Genomic DNA, 26,108 nt, shown 5'->3' with positions numbered 1-26,108 from the left:
GACCTTGGGTTCAAAGAGCATTGTATGAATTTGACTCCAAAGGCAATGGAAGGAAAAGCTAAAATAAACGAATGGGATTATAAGAAACTTAAAAGCTTCTACACAGCAAAAGAAACCATCGACAAAATAAAGAGTCAACCAACTGAATGGGAGAAGATTTTTGCAAACAGTGCCTCCGATAAGGGGCTAATATCCAAAATATACAAGGAACTCATGAAACTCAACAACAAAAAAAACAAACCGAATTGAAAAATGGGCAGAGGACCTGAAGAGACATTTCTCCAAAGAGGACATAAAAATGGCAAATAGACATGTGAAAAAATGCTCATCACTAAGCATGAGAGAAATGCAAATGAAAACCACAATGAGGTATCACCTCACCCCAGTCAGAATGGCTGTCATCAACAAGATAAATAGTAACAAGTGTTGGAGAGGCTGTGGAGAAAAAGGAACTCTCATACACTGTTGGTGGGAATGCAGACAGCTGCAGCCATTGTGGAAGGCAGTGTGGAGGTTCCTCAAAAAATTACGAGTAGAATTACAATATGACCCAGCAATCGTTTTCCTGGGTATATACCCAAGAAATCGGAAAACATTTATACATAAAGACATGTGTGCTTCAATGTTCATTGCAGCTTTGTTTACAGAGGCCAAGACATGGAAACAATCAAAATGTCCTTTGATAGATGAATGGATAAAGAAGTTGTGGTATATATACACCATGGAATACTATTCGGCGGTAAGAAAAGATGATATAGGAAAGTTTGTGACAACATGGATAGATTGAGAGTATAATGCTAAGTGAAATAATTCAGACAGAAAAAGCAGAGAACCATATGATTTCACTAACATGTGGTATATAAACGAAAAACAACAAAAGAACAAAACAAACAAATGAGAAGCAAAAACTCATAGACACAGACAATAGTTTAGTGGTTACCAGAGGATAAGGGGGTTAGGAGATGAGGGTAAGGGGGATCAAATACATGGTGATGGAACGAGAAATGACTCTGGGTGGTTAAAACACAATGGGATTTATAGATGATGTAATACAGAATTGTACACCTGAAATCTATGTAATTTTACTAACAATTGTCACCCCAATAAATTTTAAAAAAAATTAGTAAGAAAGATTTTTTTCCCTGAACATTTGGGCCAAAGAGTTGGGTGCGCATTGTACATGGGAGCGCATTATACACAGCAGAATACAGTACTGTTTTTTTTTTTTTATTGGAGAAGGGGAACAGGACATAATTGGGGGAACAGTGTGTACTTCTGGGACTTTTCCAAGTCAAGTTGTTGTCCTTTCCATCTTAGTTGTGGAGTGCACAGCTCAGCTCCAGGTCCAGTTGCTGTTGTTAGTTGCAGGGGGCATAGCCCACCATCCCTTGCGGAAGTCAAACCGGCAACCTTGAGGTTGAGAGCCGGCGCTCCAACCAGTAGAGCCATCTGGCCACCCGGGAGCTGAGCAGCAGCTCATTGACTTTATTCTAGTTGTGGAGGGTGCAGCTCGCTGGGCCATGTGGGAATCGAACCGGCAGTCCCGTTGCCCAGAGCCCATGCTCTAATCAACTGAGCCACCCGGCTGTCCCTAAGTACATAATTTTTGGTCAAAGGCACATTCTGTAAATTTTCATTATTATAACAATATAAATATCACATATTTACTTTTTTATTTTTAAAAGATTTTCATTAAAATATAGCTTACAATATTATATTAGTTTCAGGTGAACACCACAGTTATTCAGCATTTATATACCTAAAGAAGTGATCACCATGGTAAGTCCATGAACCATCTGACACCGTACCACGCTTTCACAATATTATTGACTATATTCCCCGTGCTGTACGTTACACCCCCATGACTTAGTTGTTTTACACCTGGAAATTTGAATCTCTTATTCTCCTTCACCTTTCGCCCTTTTTAAATTTTTCAATTACAGTTGACATTCAATATTATTTTAATTTCAGTGTACAGCATAGTAGACATCTATAGAAACTAAGAAATGATCCCCCTGACTAGTCTAGTACCCACCGGGCACTATACATAGTTATTAACATATTTTTTATTATATTCCCTGTGCTTTACTTTACTGCCTCATGACTATTTTGTAACTACCAGTTTGTACTTCTCAATCCCTTCACCTTTTTCACCCTGCCCCTCAAACCCCATACCAACTGTCAAACATCAAAATGTTCTCTGTATCTATGAGTTTGTTTCTGTTTTGTTTATTCTTTAGATTTTATATATAAGTGAAATCACATTGCATCTGTCTTTCTCAGACACTCCACTCAGCACAACACCCTCCAGGTCCATCCATGCTGCCGCAGATGGCAAGAGCCCATTCCCATCCCTGGCCAAGCAATATTCCATTATATATATGTACCACATACTCTATCCATTCTTCCATTGACAGACACCCAGGCCTCCACATCTTGGCTATTATAAATAATGCTGCAATGAACATTGGATGCACACATCCCTTCGAAGTAGCATTTTTGGTGTCTTCAGATAAACACCCAGAAGTGGGATGAGTGGATCTTTCTTTGTGTCTTGTTATAGCCTTTGTTTTAAAGTCTATTTGGTCTGGTATAAGTATTGCTACACCAGTTTTCTTTCCCCATTTCTATGAGCATTTTCATGAAATATCTTTTTCCATCCCTTTACTTTCAGTCTGTGTGTGTCTTTTGATCTGAAGTGAGTCTCTTGTAGGCAAAATATGTAAGGGTCTTGTTTTCTTATCCATTCAGCCACCTTATCTTCTGATTGGAACAATAATCCATTTACATTAAAAGTAGTTGTTAATAGATAAGTAGTTATTGCCATTTTATTATTCAAACTTTTGATCTTTTTCTTTTTTCCCCCCTTTTAAATGAAGTAACATTTCTTGCAATACTGGTTTGGTGGTGATGAACTCCATCAGTTTTTTTTTGTCTGGGAAGATCTTTACCTGTCCTTCAATTCTAAATTATAGCCTTGCTGGATAATTTTGGTTGTAGGTTACTGCTTTTCATCACTTTCAGTATTCTGTGACAATGCCTTCTGGCCTGCAGTTTCTATTGAGAAATCAGCTGACAGTCTTATGGGAGCTCCCTTGTAAGTAGCTAAATGCTTTTCTCTTGCTGCTTTTAAGATTCTGTCTTTGTCTTTAACCTCAAGCATTTTAATTATGATGTGTCTTGGTGTGGGCCTCTTTGGGTTCATCTTGTTTGGACTCACTACACTTCCTGGGCTTGTATGTCTATTTCCTTCTCCAGAGTAGAGAGGTTTTCCACCATTATTTCTTCAATTAGGTTTTAGTTTCCTGTTCTCTCTCTTCTCCTTCTGGTACCCCTATGATGCCAATGTTGGTATGCTTGATGTTATCCCAGATGCCCCTTAAAGTTTCCCCATTTTTTTGGATTCTTTTTTCTTTTGCTGTTCTGATTGGATGTTTTCTGCTGCCTCATCTTCTAAATTGCTGATTTGATCTTCTGTTTCATCTAACCTACTGTTGATTTCCTCTCATGTATTCTTCATACCAGTTATTGTATTCTTTATTTCTGATTGGTTCTTCATGTTTTCTACCTCCAATGTTATGTTTCCCATCTCTTTCTTGAAGTTCTCCCTAAAATCATTGAGCATCCTTATAACCAGTGTTTTGAACTCTGCATCTAGTAGATTGCTTGTCTCCATTTAGTTTAGTTTTTTTTTTCTTTCCCTGGAGATTTGTTCTGTTCATTCACTGGGGACATGTCCCTCCACTTTGGCTGCCTCCCTGTTTTTATATATTAAGTAGTGCTCCTATGTCCCCGGGTCTTAGTAGAGTGGCCTTATGTAGTAGTTGTCCTGTAGGGCCCAGTGACACAGTCTCCCAAGTCACCTATGCTGGGTACATCAGTTGTGTCCCTTGTGTGGATTGTGTATACCCTCCTGTTCAGCCTTGGTTGCTGTCTGTACTTCAATAGGAGGAATTGACCTTGGCTGATTGATTGTGAAGACTGCCTAAGACTATAATGTAGGAGCTATGTGCAGGGGCTGACCCTATGGAGCAGGATTTGCTCTAGCAGGGCTCTGTTGCCTGCCCAGTCTGCCCTTTGGGTGTGTTGTCCTTGGAGGCCACCAGTGGTGCTCTGGTGGCCCCACTGAAGGCCACGTTCAGCTGCAGCCTATGCCCTGCCTGTGGCCACCTGACATGAGCCACAAACCAATCCCCTAATGGGTGCTACCAATACTGGGCTTGGAGGTGCCTCAGGAGGCCTAGCCATAAACCACGGCCAGCTGCCAGTAGTACTGGGCTTGGGACCATCATGCCAAGGCTAGATGCTGCTTGATTGGATTTTGTGAATCTTTGAGAGATTTTAGGAAAGTCCACAGCATGAGCCAAGATAGGCTGTTTGTATGGAAAACCCACTGGAATTGGCTTGGGGGTGCCCAAAAGTTGGGTGGGGTGGGGTCTCAGGGAATTATCAGGGCAAGGTGAACAGTTTTAGACAGGTTGACGGAGACTCAGATATGGTGACTACCTGAATCTGCATACCTAAAGAGGGGAGGGCTCAACAAAGTAACGTGGCTTCTACCAGCACTTCTGTCTGGGAGAAAGCTGCCCCTCCAGCCCTCACCATGGATCCAGACAATTAAGTTTCTCCCTGTATGTCCCTGGTGCCTTTTGAGCTGCTGCCCCGGTTCTGGAGCTCAGAGCAATGAGTCCATCACTGAGTAAGTTTATGCATGGTCCCTTTAAGAGAAGCACCTGGGAATCAAGCCACCCTCTGTCTCACTCAGCCACAATGTCTTCTGGTTTTCACGGCCAGAAGTTATGACGACTTCTCTCCCTGGCACTGGAACACTGGGTTGGGATCCTTCACCCCTCCAGAGGAACCTCTGTAGCCGAGATATTCCTCCTGATTTTTAACAGTCACATGCAGATGTGAAACCAACCTATTCCACTTCTCTGCCCCTCCTATCAGTCTCAAGATGGCTTCTTCTGTATGTCCTTAGTTGCAGGACTTCTGTTTAGCTGGACTTCAGGTGATTTTCAATGATGGTTGTTCTGTAGTTTAATTGTAATTTTGATGTGGTCATGAGAGAAGGCAAGCACAGCATTTACCTACTCTGCCATCTTGATGGGAAATTTCATATTTACCTTTTTTTTACACAACTTGGTTTTAAGGAATTTTTATTAATTTTTCAATTACAGTTGACATTCATTATTATTTTATGTTAGTTTCAGGTGTACAGGATAGTGGTTAGACATTTATATAATTTCCGAAGTGACCCTTCATCCCCTGCCATAAGTCTAGTACTTACCCAGCACCATACATAGTTATTACAATATTATGCTGTACTTGACATCCTCATGATTATCTTGTAACTACCAATCTGTACTTATTAATCCCTTCACCTTTTTCATCCCTTAACCCCAACCCCTCTTCCATCTGGCAACCATCAGTTTGTTCTCTGTGTCTATAAATTTGTTTGTTTTGTTTGTTCATTTATTTTGTTATTTAGATTCCATGTCAAGATGAAATCATATGGTATTTGTCTTTCTCTGATTTATTTCACTTAGCATAATATTCTCTTGGTCCATCCATGATGTCACAAATGGTAAGATTTCATTCTTCTTTATGGCTGAGTAATATTCCATTGTGTATATGTACCATCTCTTCTTTATCCAATTGTCTATTGATGGGCACTTAGGTTGCTTCTGTATCTTGGCTATTGAAAATAATGCTGCAATGACTAGAGCAATGCATATGTCTTTCTGAATTTGTGTTTTGGATTTCTTTGACTAAATGCCCAGAAGTGGAATTGTTGGTTCTATTTTTAATTTTTTGAGGAACCTCTATCCTTTTTTCCTTAGTGGCTGCACCGATTTACAATTCAAGCAAGTGTATGAGGATTCCTTTTCTATACATCCTCACCAAACCTTGTTTGATTTATTGATGATAGCCATTCTGGAAGGTGAGAGGTGATACCTTATTGTGATTTTAATTTGCTTTTCTCTGATGATTCATGACATTGAGCATCTTTTCATATATCTATTGGCCATCTGTATGTCCTCTCTGGAGAATGTCTATTCAGGTCCTTTGCCCATTTTTAAATTGGATTGTTAGTTTTTTTGGTGTTAAAGTTGAATGAGTTCTTTATAAATTTTGGATATTAACCCCTTATCTTATATATCATTGGCAAATATCTTTTCCCATTTGGTAGGTTGTCTTTTCATTTTGTTGATGGTCTCCTTTTGTGTGTGAAAACTTTTTAGTTTGATGTAGTCCCAGTTTTAAATTTATCCATTCACCTACTGAATGACATCTTGGTTGCTTGTAAGTTTTGGTAATTATGAATACACAGTTGCTATAAACATTGTATTCAGGTTTTGTGTCAACATAAGCTTTCGGCTCCTTTGGGTAAATACCAAGGAGTGTGACTGCTGAATTGTTTTCAAAGAAACCGCCAAGCTGTCTTCTAAGTGGCTGTACTATTTTGCCTTTCCACCAGCAATGTATGAGAGTTTGTGTTGCTCCACATTCTTACAATCGTAAGATATTACCAGTGTTCTGGATTTGGTCACTATAATAGGTGTATAGTGGTAGCTTACTGTTATTTTAATGTGCATTTTTGTAAGGACATATGATATTGAGCACCTTTTCATATGCTTAGTTGCTATTGGTATATTTTCTCTGGTAAGGTGTCTGTTCAGATCTTTAGTCCATTTTAAAACTGGGTTGTTTCTTAGTTTTGAGTTTTAAGAATTCTTTGTACATTTTGGATGCCAGTCCTTTATCAGATATGTTTTGCAAAGATTTCCTCCCAGTCTGTGGCGTATCTTTTCATTCTCTTAATAGTGTCTTTCGCTGTGTCTGAAAGCTTCTCCAGTTTTTTTCAATTAGTGTTATCATGGTATATCTTTATTCATCCCTTTACTTTTAATGTATCTGTGTTCTTTATGTTAAAGTGGGTTTCTTTCCAGCCATTTACAGGATTGCTAAACAGAGCAACACACTACTACTGGAAAAGAAATTGTATGTTGTGCAGAGAAAAAGATAAGTAGGAGAGACAATGTAGTAATTCCCACCATCTTTAGCTTTACTGTTAATTATTTGCAAGAGACTGGACCTGGGGGGAGGGGAAGGACTACGGGAATTTTAAAACACTCCCCTCCAAGCTCTAATATTTTGTGCTTTTGAAGGAAGTTTCTCAAAGCCTGAGCATCATGGGAGTTGCTTTTTCACTTCTATCTTTGCCCCTTAGGTCTGTGTCTAACAAGTTATAAAGGCTACTGCACTGCTCTTGATCCTCTCACAGAGCAAAATGCTAAATAAGATCTGAGAAAAATACATATTTAACACTGTTTTATAGCTTTCATTTGTGGTAGTGACAGTATATTTCCATGTGAGAGGCTTTAGCTGGCAATGGATTCCATTTAAAAAAAAAACTCAAATAGAAAAGTAAATTGTATTTGATGCTTTCGGGTTATAGACTGAAATCAGGTTCTGTGTTTTGGAGTCAGGTAAAATTAACTCCATTATAAGTACAGCCTTCAGTGGTGGAATTACCTAGAATACAGAGCTAGAGAAGAAAGGAGAATTTGCCTAAGTTGACTGTGACATTTCAAAAATCCAAAAAAGAAAAGGTTCTAAATATTGGCTGAAGTAAGCAAGGAATCATTCATGTTATTGGTCCTCGGGCCACTTTCAGGATTCTTGTAAGATTAATTAGAAACTGACCCACTAAGCCCAATATCACTTCACCTGTTTCCACAGCCTCACCTATGGTCCTATACTAAGAATTTGCAATTAAAATGTAAACATAAGTCTCAGAGGAACTAAAATGGACGTTATTAACATGACTTTCAGACTGCAGATTTAACCTTCTATGGGTCCTTTTTCCTTTACACATAGTTTAAACCAACAGCAACCTTTAGCAAGTAGATAAAACAGACAGGAAGACAATGGGCAAGTACCGAAAACTGAAAACTGAAAAGTGACAAATGAAGACACAGAAATTGTAAGGCAGGCAAGAAGCCTTGAGTTCCTTAAGAAAGAAACCAACAGTTCTATATTCTATATAAAGAAAGACAGGTAGTTTCTCTTTATAACACATATAATAATTAATTTTCTTTTGATGAAATATTTCAAATTATGATCAGTAATTTATTTAGGAAGGTAAAGAAGCATGTGATCAAATGCAGAAAGGATTCTACATCAAATTATTAAGGTTTGGTCCTTAATGAGAGAAATCTACCCAGAAAATGGCTCTAGAATGACTGATTCCCCACAGAGATTCAAGCTTTTCTAAGTTATACGGGAAATTGTCAGAAATGTTATGAGGCCAAATTCTTCTGGAGAACATTAAACGTTTTCTAAAGGTATTCATGCTCTAAGTGTCTGTGGCCACTTTCTGAGAAACATGTGCCTCACTGTTTGTGGCAGGCACCCTCTGAGATTGGGCCTCATGACCCCCACCTCTGGTATTCACAACCTTGTGCAATCCCCTTCCTTTCAGTGTGAGTTGGATCTAGTGACTTGCTTCTAACAACTGGAATGTGGCAAAAATGATGAGCTGTTCCTTCTGAGTTAGGTCCCAGAAATTCTGTATATTCTGTCATAGGTGCTCTCTGCTTAGCCACTCTGCTGTGAACTACATTACAGAGAAGCCCACATGGCAAAGGACTATGTCCAGCCCATGACCAGCAAGGAACCGAGGTCCGCCAACAGTCACAGGAGTGAGTCTGGAAAGGGATCCTCTCCCAGTCGAGCCTTCAGATGACTGCAACCCTGGCAACAGTTTGGCTGTAACCTGGAAGACCTGGACCAGAGACTTCTAGATAAACTGCTCCTGCATCCTAATCCACAGAAACTGTGAGATAATGTCTACTGTTTTAAGCTGCTAACTATCCTAAATTTCAGGGTAATTTGTTATGTTTCAGTAGGTAACTAATACAGGTTTTGGAGTCATAAATGGGGTCCTACTGTAACAAATACTGACAAAGTGGCAGAAGTTTTGGAACTGGGCAGTAGGAGGTAGTTAGAAAGAATTTAAAAAAGCAGTGGTTAAAGCCTAAATTGCCATGAAGTAACAGAGTTTACACTTTGAGGAGGCTGCCTGTGAGTGTTTCAAGGAAACTTGGGACATGTGATTAGAAAGGGGAGCCGGGGGCTCCAGTTATGTAGTTAACAGAAGTTTTGCAGCCCTGTCACTTGCAGTTATGTGGAGACCAGAAATTGAACCAAATGAACTGGAAGATCCAGCTAAGGAGGTTTTCAAGTCAAGTGCTGAGGGTGCCACTGGATTTCTTCTCGATGATTATAGTAAAATGCAGGAGGAGAAAGTAGTTGAGAGAAGAACTGTTATTTAAGGGGAAAAAAAAGCCTGGAGTTGATAGTTTTGAAATTGGGTTTGAGAATTCTTAGCCTTGACATCTTGAAGGCTAGCATCGGAGATGTCACTTCTCTCACTGATGCTGCTTCCAGTGTCTGCTTTTAACCCTCACATCTCCCTCTTCTAAAGACGCTTGGGATTTCACTGGGCTATCAGATAATACTGGATCGTTTCCTCACTTGAAATTCCTTAATCACATCGGCAAAGTCCCTTTTGCCATGTAAGGTAACATATTTATAGATTCCAGGACTGAAATCGTTAGGGGGCCATTATTCAGTCTATCACATGTAAGCAATAAATAATCATTGTATCATACTTAGAATTTTTACAGTTTATAAATAGGAACAAATGGGTGAACAAAGTGCTATAGGAATGACACTTGCATAACCCTTACACACAAACTAAAAGCTGAACAGGTCTTTAAATTTGAAAACAATGGGTCATATTAGGAGAATGTTATTATTCTTGGAGATGTGTGATAAAGAAGCATAATATTTCACAACTTTGAAGTAATTCCACAGCAGCAGCGGCAAAAAAAATGCATATCTGTGTACTTGTACACAGAGAGATAGAGAGATAAAGAGATGAAGCAAATATGGCAAAATTTTAACAACTCATGAATCGTGTTAAAGGTATTTCAGATGTTCTTCAATTTTTCTCTAAGTATTAAGAAGTTGGAAACAAATCAGGGAGATCAAAAATAATTTCAACACGACAAATATATTAACCTTACAAAGCTCAATGGAGTAGATTGTAAGAACTATTTGTGAATGGGCTAAAACTGAGGATTAAACTCAGGGGTTGGCAACCTAGTCTATAAGGCGAGAGAGTAAATATTTTAGGCTTTATGGGCTATGCAGTCACTTTCCCAACTACTCAACTCTGCCATTTAGCACGAAAGCAGACAGAGCCACTACGTAAATAAATAAACGTAATATGTTCTAATTAAATATTTACCAAAATCAGTGGCAGGCCGGATTTGGCCTGGAGACTGTAATTCCCAATACTTAATTTTTTTTTAATAATCAAAAATTATTTATTGTTTTCAAAAATATTGTTCAAATAATCCAGTGGTGCCAAAAATTGTATACACACAACTTGTATGCATTTTGGTTATTGGTATATATGGAGCAATACAATCTTAATATAGCTTTTTCTTTTTCTTTTTTCTTTTTAATTTATTGGGGTGACAATTGTTAGTGATATTACATAGATTTCAGGTGTACAATTCTATATTACTTCATCTATAAATCCCATTCTGTGTTCACCACCCAGAGTCAGTTCTCCGTCCATCACCATATATTTGATCCCCCTTACCCTCATCTCCCTCCCTCCACCCCCCTTACGCTCTGGTAACCACTAAATTATTGTCTGTGTCTACGAGTTTTCGTTTCTCATTTGTTTGTCTTGTTCTTTTGTTGTTTTTGGTTTATATACCACATATCAGTGAAAACACAGGGTTCTCTGCTTTTTCTGTCTTGACTTATTTCGCTTAGCATTATACTCTCAAGATCCATCCGTGTTGTCACAAACTTTCCTGTATTATCTTTTCTTACTGCTCAATAGTATTCCATTGTGTATATATACCACAACTTCTTTATCTATTCATCAAAGGACATTTTCGTTGTTTCCATGTCTTGGCCTCTGTAAACAAAGCTGCAATGAACATTGGAGCACACATGTCTTTATGAATAAATGTTTTCAGATTTTTTGGGTAGATACCTAGAGTGGGATTGCTGGGTCATACGGTAATTTTATTTTTAATTTTTTGAGTAACCTCCACACTGCCTCCCATAGCGGCTGCACCAATCTGCATTCCCACTAACAGTGTATGAGGGTTCCTTTTTCTCCATAGCCTTTCCAACACTTGTTACTATTTGTCTTGTTGATGATAGCCATTCTAACTGGGGTGAGGTGATATCTCATTGTGGTTTTTATTTGCATTTCTCTGATGATTAGTGATGTTGAGCATTTTTTCATATGTCTATTTGCCATTTGTATGTCCTCTTTGGAGAAATGTCTCTTCAGGTCCTCTGCCCATTTTTCAATTGGGTTGTTTGTTTTTTTGTTGAGTTGCATGAGTTCCTTGTATATTTTGGATATTAGCCCCTTATTGGAGGCACTGTGCAAAAATCTTCTCCCATTCACTTGGTTGACTCATTATTTTGTTGACGATTTCTTTTGCTGTGCAGAAGCTTTTAAGGTTGACATAGTCCCATTCATTTTAGCTTTTACTTCCCTTGCCTTTGGAGTCAAATTCATACAATGCTCTTTGAATCCAAGGTCCATAAGTTTAGTACCTATGTTTTCTTCTATGCAGTTTATCGTGTCAGGTCTTATGCTTAAGTCTTTGATCCATTCTGAATTAATTTTGGCACATGGTGACAGATAGCAGTCCAGTTTCAGTCTTTTGCAAGTGGCTATCCAATTCTCCCAGCGCCATTTATTGAAGAGGCTGTCTTTTCTCCATTGCATGTTTTCTGCTTCGTTGTCAAAACTTATCTGTCCATATTTATGTGGTTTTATTTCTGGGTTCTCAATTCTATTCCATTGGTCTGTGTGTCTGTTTTTGTGCCAATACCATGCTGTTTTGATTATTGTTGCCCTGTAGTACAAGCTAAAGTCAGGGAGTGTGATATCTCCAGTGTTGTTCTTTTTTCTTAAGATTGCTTTGACTATTTGGGGTCTTTTGTGGTTCCAAACAAATCTGATGACTTTTTGTTCTATTGCTTTAAAAAATGCCAATGGGATTTTGATGGGGATTGCATTGAATCTGTATATTGCTTTGGGTAATATGGCCATTTGAACTACGTTGATTCTTCCAATCCATGAACATGGAATGTCTCTCCTTTTCTTTGTATTTTTCAATTTCTTTTTAAAATGTCTTGTAGGAGAGTGACGTCATGGGAATGGTGGCAGTGGGGCGCTCTTTTTGAATCCTCCCCGAGATTTTCTGGCAATCGGGACATATAGCACATAGAGGAGTCCTTTGCTCATCACGCAGAACAGCGGGGAGACTCGTGGAGGAATTACCTGAAGGTGCACGCTGATTGTGAGCAGGGGAGGAGGAAGGACAGCGAAGTGGAAGCGCCCCGCCTCCCCCCCCCCCACGGCGGAGCCGAGGCTGGACGGTGACCGCGGCGCCCAGGACTGAGCGCAGACTCGTGGAAGGTTTGCTTTGGGGTGCGCTAGTTGGGCGAGCGGGGGAGAAGCAAGGAGGGCAAGAGGAAACGCGCCGCGCTCTCCCGAGCCCCCAAGGTAGAGCCGCGGCCCTGCAGCGTGCCCACAGCAGCAGCGGCAGGCAGCACCTGGGGCTCTAGAGTCCCACGGGAGCCCAGGGTGCAGCGGAGAGCGCAGGGTCCAGGAGGTGGGCTCTTTCCCTGCGTCCCAAAGCTGATCGCTCCTGCCGGGGCGGGCAGCTCGTGGGTCCTACGGCAGACAAAGAAATCAGACGCCACACCTGGGCCCCTCATCCCGCTTTTCAAATCCTCCCCGCCCTTCCAGAGACTTAAACTGACCCCTGAACTGAGGAGTAGTGTCAGATTACAGAGGGGCGTCTGTGCTCAGGCGCTGGGAAGATTGGCAGCCAGCTCTGACCTTTGGAAAAGGCTGGGAGGAGGGGATTTTCGCTGGCCGAGGAGAGAGGAGACTCCCATACCCGCAGCCACCACCTTTTCGGGCCTGTGGGAGGAGTGTGACGTGGCTGGCCTGGGAGAGAGAAGACCCCTCCATCCCCAGCCCCCACCCTTTCTGGCTGGCCTGGGGCGGGGCAAGGGCAACCGCGGAAGCACTCCCTGAGTTCAGCAGTAAGCGGCAGACGCAGCTCCCGGCTTTCAGCAGCTTAGAGATCTCCAGCCCGCCCCCTCCCACACACCCACGGAAGGAGGGCCCTAAGACTCAGGAGTACTGGGCACAGGGCTGGTGGAGCTAGTCTCAGTGTGCATTTGTGCAGGAAAGGACAGAAACCGCACGGTCTCTCTGAAAACTGTCATGCAGACCCCTCAGCCCCTCGCATTTAAATCTACACTCCCACTCCGGCTTCTGGCTACGTTTCCGGCTTTGTGTTGTTAGTGGCCCCGGCGCTGGCCTCGGGCTGTTTGAACAGTTTAACCCAAAACATGGATATCCGACCAAATCATACAATTTATATCAACAATATGAATGACAAAATTAAAAAAGAAGAATTGAAGAGATCCCTGTATGCCCTGTTTTCTCAATTTGGCCACGTGGTAGATATTGTGGCTTTAAAGACCATGAAGATGAGGGGACAAGCCTTTGTTATATTTAAAGAACTGGGCTCATCCACGAATGCCCTGAGGCAGTTGCAGGGATTTCCATTTTATGCTAAACCAATGCGAATCCAGTATGCAAAAACAGATTCTGACATAATATCCAAAATGCGTGGCACTTTTGCTGACAAAGAAAAGAAGAAAGAAAAGAAAAAAGCCAAGACAGTGGAACAAACAGCAATGACGGCAAATAAAAAGCCCGGTCAGGGAACACCAAATTCAGCTAATACCCAAGGAAATGCTACACCAAATCCTCAGGTCCCTGATTACCCTCCAAACTATATTTTATTCCTCAATAATTTACCGGAAGAGACTAATGAGATGATATTATCCATGCTGTTTAATCAATTCCCTGGTTTTAAGGAAGTACGTTTGGTACCTGGGAGGCATGACATTGCATTTGTTGAATTTGAAAATGATAGACAGGCTGGAGCTGCCAGGGATGCTTTACAAGGATTTAAGATCACACCATCCCATGCCATGAAGATCACCTATGCCAAGAAATAGCATTTGGGATAGTTGTCTTTAAAGGACTTGGTGTTATTTATATTGTTTGTTTTGATAACATTTGGTCAGGCCATTTTAATAGTTGGGGGTGGGGGGAAGTAAAAGTGAAATTTTTGTTCAGGTTTTTAAAAAATTACCTATTCTTCCTTTAGCCTTAGTGAACTATGAAATGTGAAGGCCTTAATTTTGTACAATAAACTTTTATTTGTATTCTAAAAAAAAAAAAAAAAAAATCTACACTCCCAAATTCACTCTGGGCACCAGGTGACCAGCGCTGCCTGCGCAATAGGCAGGGAACTCTTTGGCACAGCGGAGGACAAGCAGGAGATTACTTGGTGGGCTTGAGCCAAGACTGGTGCTGCTTCCTGTTTTGCTTTGCTTTTGTTTTTTTTTTTTTCTGCTTGTTGTGAAGTTCCTTTTCTGGAGACTTTTCACTTTCTTTTTGAACTGTCTTGTTGCCTTGGTTATTCATGGCAATCACTGATTTACTCTTTCTCTTCCTTGACATCTACAGGAGTGGCTTCTGCAACAAGTTGATAGGTATGCAAAGAGCTTTTGAAGTTCCAAAGCTCTTTCTGCACCAGATTCAGAGCCCATATGTTTCAGCAGTTCTGTTTACTCCTGCAGGGATCTGCCCAAATAGGTGGGGCCAGAGGCGGGGTGAGTTGTGTGAGGTGGCCCAGAGCAATGGTGGAGACCACCACCACAGCCAGTCCTGCTTCCACAGCTCCCTCTGGTTTGCCGGAACTAGTTGAGCTGCGAATCTGTGTCTGCGGTCCACAGTTCTCGGAGCAGCAAATATTCTGTCCTTTGATCTGACACTGCTACTTTATCGCTTCTAGCACCGGGCAGGTGGTGGCGGGGCGAGCTCTGGGAGGGTAGGGAGGGGGCGGCTAGTCTCCGTGCCTAGGGCTACAGTTCTCCGCTCAGCAGGCTCGGCAGTGAGGGCTTAAACCACAGATTTCAGCCCTCTATCCTCAGTCTTTGCTTCGAGATCTGCCGTGAGCGAGCGTTGGGTTCAGCCGTTTTGTATGCTGCCCCCTCAGCCCTGTGGGCCGTAAGCGGAGCCCTAGCAGTCCAAGTCTTTCCCTCTCCCGCAGCTGCAGCTGTGATAGTTCCGGGATGCAGTGAGCACGGAGCACTGAGCTAGGTCTGTGTCCTGCGCCCGCGCGGCTCCGTCTCAGCACTTCTCCTCTCCCTCCTCCCCCGCTCGCGCGATTCACCCACCTGGAGGTGAATTCAGTAGTGGGCTTCTTCTTCTTGCCTGTCTGCTGTGCAGGGAGTCCTTTGTGGAGTTATTGTTGTCCTATTCGTTGTAAATTCCAGGGGAGCTACAGAGGCTCACCTTACACTGCCATTTTCCCCCACAATGAAATAAAAACTTCTAAGACATGAACAAGCAAATAAGTACCTATAACTCATAATTGAGGAAAAAAGTCAAAAGAGATACCTATGGACAAGAACTTTAAAATAACATTATGAGTATGTTAGAAGAATTTAGAGGAAATTATGACCAGAATAGGATGAAGAGATGGAGGATTCCAGCAGAGAAATGGAAATTCTAGAACTGAAAAATAAATTATCTGAAATGAGTCATTGGATGGGCTTAACAACAGACTGAGAGAGGAGACAACCAAGATGGTGCAGTAGGTAAATGCTGTGTTTACCTTCTCTCACAACCACATCAAAACGACAACTAACCTACAAAACAACCATCATTGAGAATGGCCTAAAATCAAGCTGAACTGAAGCCTTTTAACTAAAGATGCGCAGAAGAAGCCAATTCCAGACAGGTAGGAAAGTCCGAGATGTGGAATGGGCTGGACCCTCACCCATGTGTGACCATTAACGATTGGGAGGGTTATCTCAGCTGTGGGGGTCTCTCCACCCCCTAAAGAAGAGAGAGGTCCCAGCCCCATCCCAGCCCAGGGTTCCAGTGCTGGGGAGAGAAGTCCCCGTAATTTCTGGTTGTGAAAACCAGCAGAGATGGTGACTCAGTGAGACTGTGTGTGGCTGCTCACGGGTGCTTCTCTTAAAGGGATGATGTGTGGACTTACCCACCAGTGCAATCACTCGCTCTGAGCTCCAGCACTGCGACAGCAGCTGGAGAAGTAGCAGGGACATATGGTGGGGAACTGAGTTGTCTGGCTTGGGATGGGGGCTGGAGAGGGGGTTTTCTGCTGATGAGGCCACTGTTTCTTTGTTGAGCTCTCTCCCTTCCCAGCACAGGAGCAAAGGCAGTCGCCATATCTGAGTCTCCACTGTTCATTCGCCACGCCCTGGCGATTTGAGACCTGGCCTCACCCAACTTTTGGGCACACTCAGGCTGCTTTCAGTGCCTTTCTCATGCAGACCACCTGCCTTGGCTCAAGCTGCAGACTTTCCTAGGGTCTCTCAAAGGTTCGCTGAAACTCAGACAAGTAGCATCTGGCTTGAGCGCATCCTGTATCTCTGGCTGAGCAGCCCTAAGGCAACACTAGTGGCAGATGGCCTTCGTTCACAACTTGGCCTCTCAAGGTGTTTCCAAGCACTGCATGGGCAGCAGACAGCTGTGGATTTCTTCCTGGCTCCTTCTGGGTGGGCCCGGGTGGGGAATGGGCTGTGGCTGAAACAGACCTACAGGAAATCCCCTCCAAGGTGGTCCTGGGGCTGGCGCTTCCACTGGCCAGCTTCAAAATCACCTGGAGCATCACCTAGCCATCTCCAAGTACAACACACCCAAAGGGCAGATTGGGCAGCCACCAGAGCCCTGCTGAGGCAGATCCTGCTCTGTATGGTCGGCCCCTGCACAACAACTCCTGCACTGTAGTCAAGGCCAGTCCTCACAACCAGTGAGCCCAAGAGTCAGTCCCTCACATTGATGTGCAGTTATCAACCAAGGCTCAACTACAAAAGGCGGGCATACACAACCCACACAAGGGACATACCTGGAGCACGTGGCTCACGTGACCAGAAAGACTGTGCCACTGAACCCCACAGCACACCGACTACTGTTTCCCCTAAAATAAGACACAGCCAGACAATCAGCTCTAATGCGTCTTTTGGAGCAAAAATTAATGTAAGACCCAGTATTCTATTCTATTAATTATATATTGTATTATGTTATGTTATGTTATGTTATAATTATTATTATACCTGGTTTTATATTATAGTAAAATAAGACCGGGTCTTATATTAATTTTTGCTCCAAAAGACGCATTAGAGCTGATTGTCTGGCTAGGTCTTATTTTGGGGGAAACACGGTACATAAGACCAACTACTAAGAATGAGAGACATAGCAGCCCTACCTAATACATAGAAACAAACACAGGGAGGCAGCCAAAATGGAGACAAAGAAACGTGTTACAAATGAAAGAACAGAACAAAGCTCCAGAAAAAGAACTAAGTGAAATGGAGATAAGCAATCTATCAGATGCAGAGTTCCAAACACTGGTTATAAGAATGCTCAATGAGCTCATAAAAATGAAGATGGAAACCATGAAAAAGAACCACTCAGAAATAAAGTATATAATAATGGAAACAGAATATATTACAGGGAATCAACAGATTAGATGAAGCAGAGGATCCAACCAGTGATGTAGAAGATAAGGTAGAAGAAAACACCCATCCAGACAGCAAAAAGAAAAAAGAATCCAAAAAATTGAAGACAGTCTAAGACGCCTCCAGGATAATATCAAGCATACCAACATTCTCAATATAGGGGGACCAGCAGGAGAAGAGAGAGAGCAAGGAATTGAAAATCTAATTGAAGAAACAATGACAGAAAACTTCTCTAACCTGGGGAAGGAAATGGACATACAAGCCCAGGAAGCAGAGTCCCAAACAAGATAAACCCAAAGAGGCCCATATCAAGACATATCATATTTAAAATGCCAAAGGTTAAATACAAACAAAATCTTTTTAAAAAAATTTTAATTAAAGTTTATTGGGGTGACAATTGTTAGTAAAGTTACATAGATTTCAGGTGTACAATTCTGTATTACATCATCTATAAATCCCATTGTGTGTTCACCACCCAGAGTCAGTTCTCTTTCCATCACCATATATTTGATCCACTTTAACCTCATCTACCACCTCCCTCCCCCCTTACCCTTTGGTAACCACTAAACTATTGTCTGTGCCTATGAGTTTTTGTTTCTCATTTGTTTTGTTCTTTTGTTGTTTTTGGTTTATATACCACATATCAGTGAAATCATATGATTCTCTGCTTTTTCTGTCTGACTTATTTCACTTAGCATTATATTCTCGAGATTCATCCATGTTGTCACAAGTGGTCCTATTTCATCTACAAAGAGAATCTTAAACGCAGCAAGAGAAAAGCTGTTAGTAACCTCTAAGGGAGCCCCCATGAGATTGTTCAGTTGATTTCTCAACAGAAACTTTGTAGGCAAGAAGGGAATTGGCAGGAAGTATTCCAAGTGATGAAAAGCAATGACATACAAACAAGATTGCTCAACCCAGCAGGGCTGTCATTTAGAATTGAAAGACAGATAAGGAGCTTCCCAGACAAGAAAAAGCTGAAGGATTTCAATACCACCAAACCAGTATTACGAGAACTCTTAGAGAGACTTCTCTAAGATGGGAGTGGGGGTTAAGGACAGGTGAAAGGGGAAAGGATTAAGAACAAATTAGGTGTTATACAGTTGTCATGAGGATGTAGGTTATAGCACAAGGAATATAGTCAACAATATTGTAATAACTAGGTATGGTGTGAGATAGATACTGGATCTATCAGGGTGATAGTTGGGAAGAGGGTTGGGGTCAGGGTGAAAAAGGTGAAGGCATTAAGAAATATAAATTGATACTTTATATATTATGGGGAATATAATCAACAATGTTGTAAAGATCATGTAAGGAGCTAGAAGGGCACTGGACTTATCAGGGGGATCACGTCACAGACTGTGTAGATGCCTGACCAATGCACTATACACCTATAGAGCTGAAGTAGAATAATATTGAATGTCAACTATAACTAAATGTATAGGTATATACAGTCATGGGGTGTGGAGTACAGCATAGGGAAGATAGTCGATGATATTGTAATAGCTATATAAGATGTCAGAGGGGCTAGAAGCTTTGGAGGGTGGGTTATCACTTTATGAGGGGTTTAAATGTCTAACTATTATGTTGCTTTGTACACCTAAAACTAATTTTAAAAAAATTTTTTTAAAGAAAGTAATTGTTAGATTAAAAACAACAATAACAACAAAAACAGACTGAACACACATACAAAAAGGATAAATGATTTCAGAGATAGGTTAATTAAAAACTAATCAAAGCCAAGGCCCAGGCAGGAGACAGTAAAAGAGAGGATCAGTGAATCTGGCTCATTATAGTTCAAGTCCTGAAAACCATAGATAAGGAGAAAATATTAGAGCAGTCAAAAAGAGAAAGAAAGAAAAAAAACCAAACCTATTATATTCAGAAGAATTTTAGCTGATTTTCAATAAAAGACAATGGAAGCCAATAAAATAATATCATTTAAGGGCTAAAAGTAAACAAACAACCTCCCATAAAAACACACAAAATAAAACGCCCAAATCTGTCAACCTAGAACTCTATACCCAGCAAAATATTCTCATATAATGAAGGAGAGATAAAGACATTTTCAGATAAACAAAAGCTGAGAGAATTAGTAGCCAGAGTACCCTTACTATAATAAACAATAAAAGAGTTCATCAGGGTGAGGAGAAATGAGTCTGGATAAAAATCTGGGATCTTCAGAAAATATGAAAGAAACCATTTGTACAACACAAGGCATATATTTACTATCTGGCTTTTTTCAGAAAAAGTTTGCAGCTGTTGTCAGAGAGCAACTACTATAAGCAAGCAAACAAAAACAAAAGGTACAGTATAGCTAACAAGGGGAGATAAAATGGAATACTAATACATATTAGTTTAACGCAAAAGGCAGGAAAAGAGAAACAAAGGGACAGACGGTCCAAACAGAAAACAAACAGCAAGATGGTAGATTTAAACTCAACTAGGTGAGGTTTCCAATCAAGATGGTGGTGTAGATAAACCCTGTGCTTGTCTCCTCTCGTGACCACATCAAAATTACAACTAATCTACAGAACATCCATCATTGAAAACCGCTGAAGTCTAGCTGAACAGAAGTCCTATTGAGGCAGGATAGCCTAGGAAATTGACAACCTCCTCCAGGGTACAACGTGAGGTGTCTCGTTGGTTACACAAGTAACAAATAAATGTACCCAGCACCTGCAGCTGGAGAAATACAAGAAACAGTTTCATCCAACAAAGCTAATCCCTATGACCAGGACCTGACTTTCAGCTTATTTTAATATCATTATAATGTCATTTCCATTGCAGTTACTTCAACTCCCATCCTGCACCTGGTGCCATGACAGTTTCGTAGAAACCAGTAAGGAAGAAAAAGCGGGAAATTGAGGATCCCGTCTATTCGGAGGAAACTGATGAGCCACGTCAATGGGACACCATCGGTTTCAGCCCCCAGGAGAGATAAATATCCCTGATCAGGACTTCCTCACCATGACACAATCTCTGAGTTTGCCTGCACTTCCCTCTCAAGTGTGTACTTTCGTTTCAATAAATTTTCTGTGCTGTCCTGCATTTGTCTTGCTCTTGAATGCTTTCTTGCATGGAGACAAGAACCTGGCCACTGCTGCTTTGGGTTGAGTCCTTTCTTGGACATCCCCGTGAGCCTCTGGCGACACTATAACTAAGGATATACAGAAGAAGCTACACTGAGACTGGGAGGAAGGGCCGAGTCTCCAAACAGGCTGGTCCCACATCCATTTGTGGCAGTTAAAAACCAGGAGGTATATCAAGAGGGACATCTGTGCTGTGGAGGTGCCCCATGAAAACCGAGAGGTCCCAGTCCCACACCAGATCCCCAGCCTGGGGTTCCAGTGCCAGGGAGAGAAGTCCCCACAACTTCTGTCTGTGAAAACCAGTAGAGATTGCAGCTGAGTGAGATGGAATATGGTTGCAGTCCCAGGCACTCCTCTTAAAGGGCCAAGGTATGGACTTACTCACTGACAGATTCACTTGCTCTGAGCTCCATCACTGGGTCAGCAGATCAAAAGGAGCCAGAAAGGCATCAGGATATATGGGTAGGAATTGTCTGGCTCCAGTGCAAAGGGTGGAGGGGCAGCCTTCTCCTAGACAGAAGTGCTACCAGAATCCATTGTTCCCTTGTAGAGCCTTCCCCCCACCCAGTGTGCAGATGCAAGTGGGTGCCGTATCTGAGTCTTCAGCAACCTGGCTGACACCATTCAACCTGAACTGGTGATTTCTACCCCACCCAACTTGCGGGCCCATGCATGCCACTTCCAGTGGTTTCGCCATACAAATGGCCTATCTTGGCTTATGCTGTGGACTTTTCTAAAATCTCCCAAAGGTTGACAAACCCAAACAAGCAGCATCTGGCCTCAGCATATACCATAACTATTGCGAAGTATCCCCAAGCCTGGCACTAGTGGCAGCCAGGCTCAGTTCTTAGCTTAGCCTCTCCCAAGCACCTCCAAGATGAGCACAAATGTCAAACATCTACAGATCACTTTGTAGCTCATATTAAGGGGCCCCAAGCAGGGCACAGGCAGTGACTGACCTTGGACTGCAACAGAGCCCCTCCCAAGAAGCCCCAAACCAACATACCTGGTGGTCAGCTTCAGACCAGAGTACCATCCAACCAATGCCACAAACAACACATCCAAAGGGCAGACTGGGCAGGTACCAGAGCCCTGCTAAAGTGAATTGTGTTCCATATGGTCAGCCCCTGCGAAACAGCTCCTTCACTATAGTCACAGCCAGTCCTCACAACCAATCAACCCAAGGGTCAATCCCACTGATGTGCAAACAGCAACCAAGGCTCAACTACAACAGGAGGGCACACATGACACACACAAGGGGCACACGTGGAGCACCCAGCTCAGGTGACCAGGGAGATTGAGCCACTGGGCCACACAAGACACCTACTACATAGGGCCACTCTACTAAGACCGTGAGACATAGCAGCTCTACCTAATACATAGAAACAAACATAGGCAGCCAGCAAAAAAATGAGAAGACAAAGAAAGATGTCCCATGTGAAAGAAAAGAACAAAGCTCCACAAAAAGAACTAAACAAATGAAGACAAGCAATCTACCAGATGCAGAGTTCAAAACACTGGTTAAAAGGATGCTCAATGATCTCAGGGAGAACTTCAACAAAGATACAGGAAACAAAAAATGGAGATAGAAATCAGAAAAAAGAACTTTTCAGAAATAAAGAATACAATAACTGAAATAAAGATCACATTAGAGGAAATCAACAGTAGATTAAATAACACTGAGGACTGAGTCAACAATTAGGACAACAAAGTAGTAGAAAACACCCAATCAGAACAACAAAAGGAATAAAGAATTTTCTAAAAATGAGGATAGTTTAACGGGCCTCTGGGACAATATCAAGCATACCAACATTCACATCATAGAAGTAACAGAAGGAGACGAGAGAGCAAGGAATTGAAAACCTATTTGAAGAAATAATGACAGAAAACCTCCCTAACCTGGGGAAGGATATAGACATACAAGCCCAAGAAGTGCAGAGAGTCCAGAAAGATGAACCCAAAAAAGCCCACAGCAAGACACATCATAATTAAAATGCCAAACGCTAAACACAAAGAATCTTAAAAGCAGCAAGACAAAAGCAGTTAGTTGCCTACAAGGGAGCTCCCATAAGACTATCAGCTGAGCTCTCAACAGAAACTTTGCAGGCCAGAAGGAATTGGCATAAAATATTCAAGATCATGAAAATCAAGGACCTACAACCAAGATTATTCTACCCAGCAAAGCTATCATTTAGACTCGAAGGACAAACAAAGAGCTTCCGAGAGAAGAAAATGCTATAGGAGTTCACCACCACCAAACCAGCATTACAGGAGACGTTAATGGGACTTGAAGAAGAAGAAAAAAAAGAAGGAGAAGGAGAAGGAGAAGGAGAAGGAGAAGGAGAAGGAGAAGGAGAAGGAGAAAAGAAGGAGGAGGAGGAGGAAGAGGACGAGGAGGAGGAAGAAAAGGAGAAAAGATACAAAATTTGAATAAAATGTTAATAACTAACATAAATCAACAACATAATACATAGTCAACGTAAATCCACAATCATTTAAAATGTAAATGGATTAAATGCTCCAATCAAAAAACACAGGATGGCTGAATGGATAAGAAAACAAGACATATGCTGCTTACAAGAGATTCACTTCAGATCCAAAGAGACACACAGACTGCATGGTAAGGAATGGAAAAAGATATTTCATAAAAATGGAAACAAACAATCAAAACAAAAAGCTGAGGGTAGCAATACTTATAACTGACCAAACAGACTTTATAACAAAGGCTATAACAAAAGACAAAGAAGGACCCAGTAATCCCACTTCTGGGTATTTATCCAAAGAAACCCAAAACACCATGTCAAAGGGGCATGTGCATCCATGTGTTTATTGCAGCATTGCTTAAAATAGCCCAGATATGGAAGCAAGCAAAGTGTCCACTGATGATAACTGAATAAGGAAGAGGTAGTACATACATACAATGGAATATTAGCCATAAAAAGGAATGAAATCTTGCCACCTGAAACAATATGGATGGACTTAGAGGGTATTGTGCTGAGTGGAATAAGTCAGACCGAGAAATACAGATGCTATATCGATTTTACTTATTTGTGGAATCTAAAGGACAAAATAAATGAACAAAACAGAAACAAACTCATAGATACTGAGAACATTTTCAGGGTGCCAGATGCAAGGGGGTTTGGAGGGATAGATGAAAAAGGGGACAGGATTAAGAAGTACAAATTATTTACAAAATAGGCATGGGGATGTAAAGTACAGCATAAGAAACATAGTCAATATTATTATAATGGCTATGTGTGGTGTCAGATGGGTACTGGATTTATCAGGGTGATCACTTTGTGGGTCGTGTGGATATCTGGTCACTATCTTGTACACCTGAAACTAGTACAGTGTTGTAGGTCAACTTAACTGAAAATTTTCAAAAAATCAATTTTAAAAATCTAGGTTTTAACATTAAGTATAATAGAAATTAATGGTTTACATATTTTTATTTCCTCTGAACAAAATATGAGAACTAATTATGCTCATGTAATAAGGGATGAATGAATGTACTAAGTTGCAAATTGAAAACAATCAAATTAAGTGTGATTACAAAGTCAAATTTTTTCAGTTTTTAAAAGTTTTTCAGATGATGTATTACAGAATTGTACACCTGAAATCTATGTAACTTTACTAACAATTGTCACCCCAATAAACTTGAATTTTAAAAAAAGAACCACAAAAAATAGTTTTTGTCTTTTCTCCATTTACTTCAATAAAACATTAATTACCAAAAGAAAAACAACAAAAAAACCCAACCAGGTGACTAATTACATTAAATGTAAGTAGTTTAATTACCCCATTTAAAGTCAGAGATTATAAAATGAGATTAACAAACAAAACCAGCTGCATTTTTTATAAGCAATATACTTAAAATATAAAGACACAGATTAAAAGCAAATATATCATGTATATGGTATACATAAAAACAATGTTGTGACTATATTTATATCAAAGTAGACTTCCATCAGAGATGATGAGAAATATTTTATAATAAGAAGAGTTAATTGCTTTAGATTCAAAACACATGAAGCAAATTTGATAGAAATAAAAGGAGAAATAGACAAATTCCATTTTTCCCCAAAATTCTTAAACTTACATCAAAAATTCAGTTAGACTGCGAAGATGTGAGCAACACCATGAAACAACTTGGATAATGGATATTCTGTAGAACTCTGCAACAGCTGCACAGTACACATTCCTTCAAGTAAAGATGTGAGGCATTATGATGGCCAGAAAGCAATTTTCAATGTGTGTTCTCTGACCATATGGAATTAAAACTAGAAAATCTCCAAATATGTAAAAAGTTAATACGATTCTAAGAAGTCTAGGCTGTACCCTGGAGCACCAGTGGAGCTATTCAAGTATTTCATGCAAGGGAATGACACATTCAGACTTGAGCTTTTAAAAAATAACTTTCATTGAGTATAAAAATGTAGTAGAAGAATGACTTAACATACTTTACATACCAAAAAAGGAATAAACCATAATTCATGTGAGAAATGAGGAGAAACTGATCTAAAGCAGCTGGAAGGAAACAGGAGTGAATCAAGGTATTTTCAAATGGAGAATCAGGAGGACTTGGTAACCAGGAATGCTCCATAGGAGATAAGAAAACAGGAAGAAGCAGGTTTTGCTGGGTGCCGGACCTAGAAGACTGGTGTACATGACAGGCTCTACCTTTAATGCAGGAGTGTCAGTTAGTGCCAAGTGCTGCCGCTTCCTTCTGACTTCTCAGGGATCTAACCCAACTACCTCTCACAGCTCACTTATTAATCCTTCAAATTCCTCCTGTGGATTCTGAACCCAGATCCCCACCTTTTCCATTTGACCACTTGCTCTTCCTTAGCATTGTCTACTCAGGTTTCCAGTAGGATATTCCACTGTAGCTGGAACTGCTTTTCAGCTCACTCTGGAGGCTTAGTAAACAGGTCTCTGAACTTTCTGTTCGTTTGTTTTTGTTTTGTGTGTGTGTGTGTGTGTGTGTGTTTTTGGCTTGATCCACGTGCCCTGAAGACTCTGCTCCTCCTTTCCACTCACTGGCTCAGAGCCACTGCAGATAAGTTGAGCACAGCCTTATCCCACCCCCACTCTAAATTCCGCCTATCCAGCTTCTGCCCACCAGGGAACAAGTCTACACAAGTTCAATTTCACACCTTGTCTGAGGAATGAGTATCCAAGTAGAGATATAAAGTATCCAAGCAGAGATATAAATTTCCAATTGGAAATTAGGAGCCTGGGGCTCAGGAAAGAGACTGAGAGATACAGATTTATGATCATATCAGCAACTAGGTTGCAATTAAAGCCACATCAATG

General features: G+C 41.1%; 2 protein-coding genes across 7 annotated transcripts in view; one reads left to right on the top strand and one right to left on the bottom strand.

Annotated features, from left to right (window-relative positions):
• TPST1 (tyrosylprotein sulfotransferase 1) overlaps positions 1-26,108 on the bottom strand; it is a 186,580-nt gene that overhangs the window by 18,649 nt on the left and 141,823 nt on the right. The window lies entirely within an intron of this gene.
• On the top strand, positions 13,405-14,369 carry LOC308499834 (U2 small nuclear ribonucleoprotein B''-like). Its single transcript, XM_081053701.1, has one exon. The coding sequence runs from the start codon at positions 13,483-13,485 to the stop codon at positions 14,158-14,160; it is 678 nt and encodes a 225-aa protein (XP_080909827.1). The 5' UTR covers positions 13,405-13,482; the 3' UTR covers positions 14,161-14,369.

Source organism: Rhinolophus hipposideros (genome assembly GCF_964194185.1).
Source record: "Rhinolophus hipposideros genome assembly, chromosome: 7".
NCBI classification, from domain to species: domain Eukaryota; kingdom Metazoa; phylum Chordata; class Mammalia; order Chiroptera; family Rhinolophidae; genus Rhinolophus; species Rhinolophus hipposideros.
Note: the sequence above shows the minus strand (reverse complement) of the source record. Positions and strands in the feature narration are given on the sequence as shown.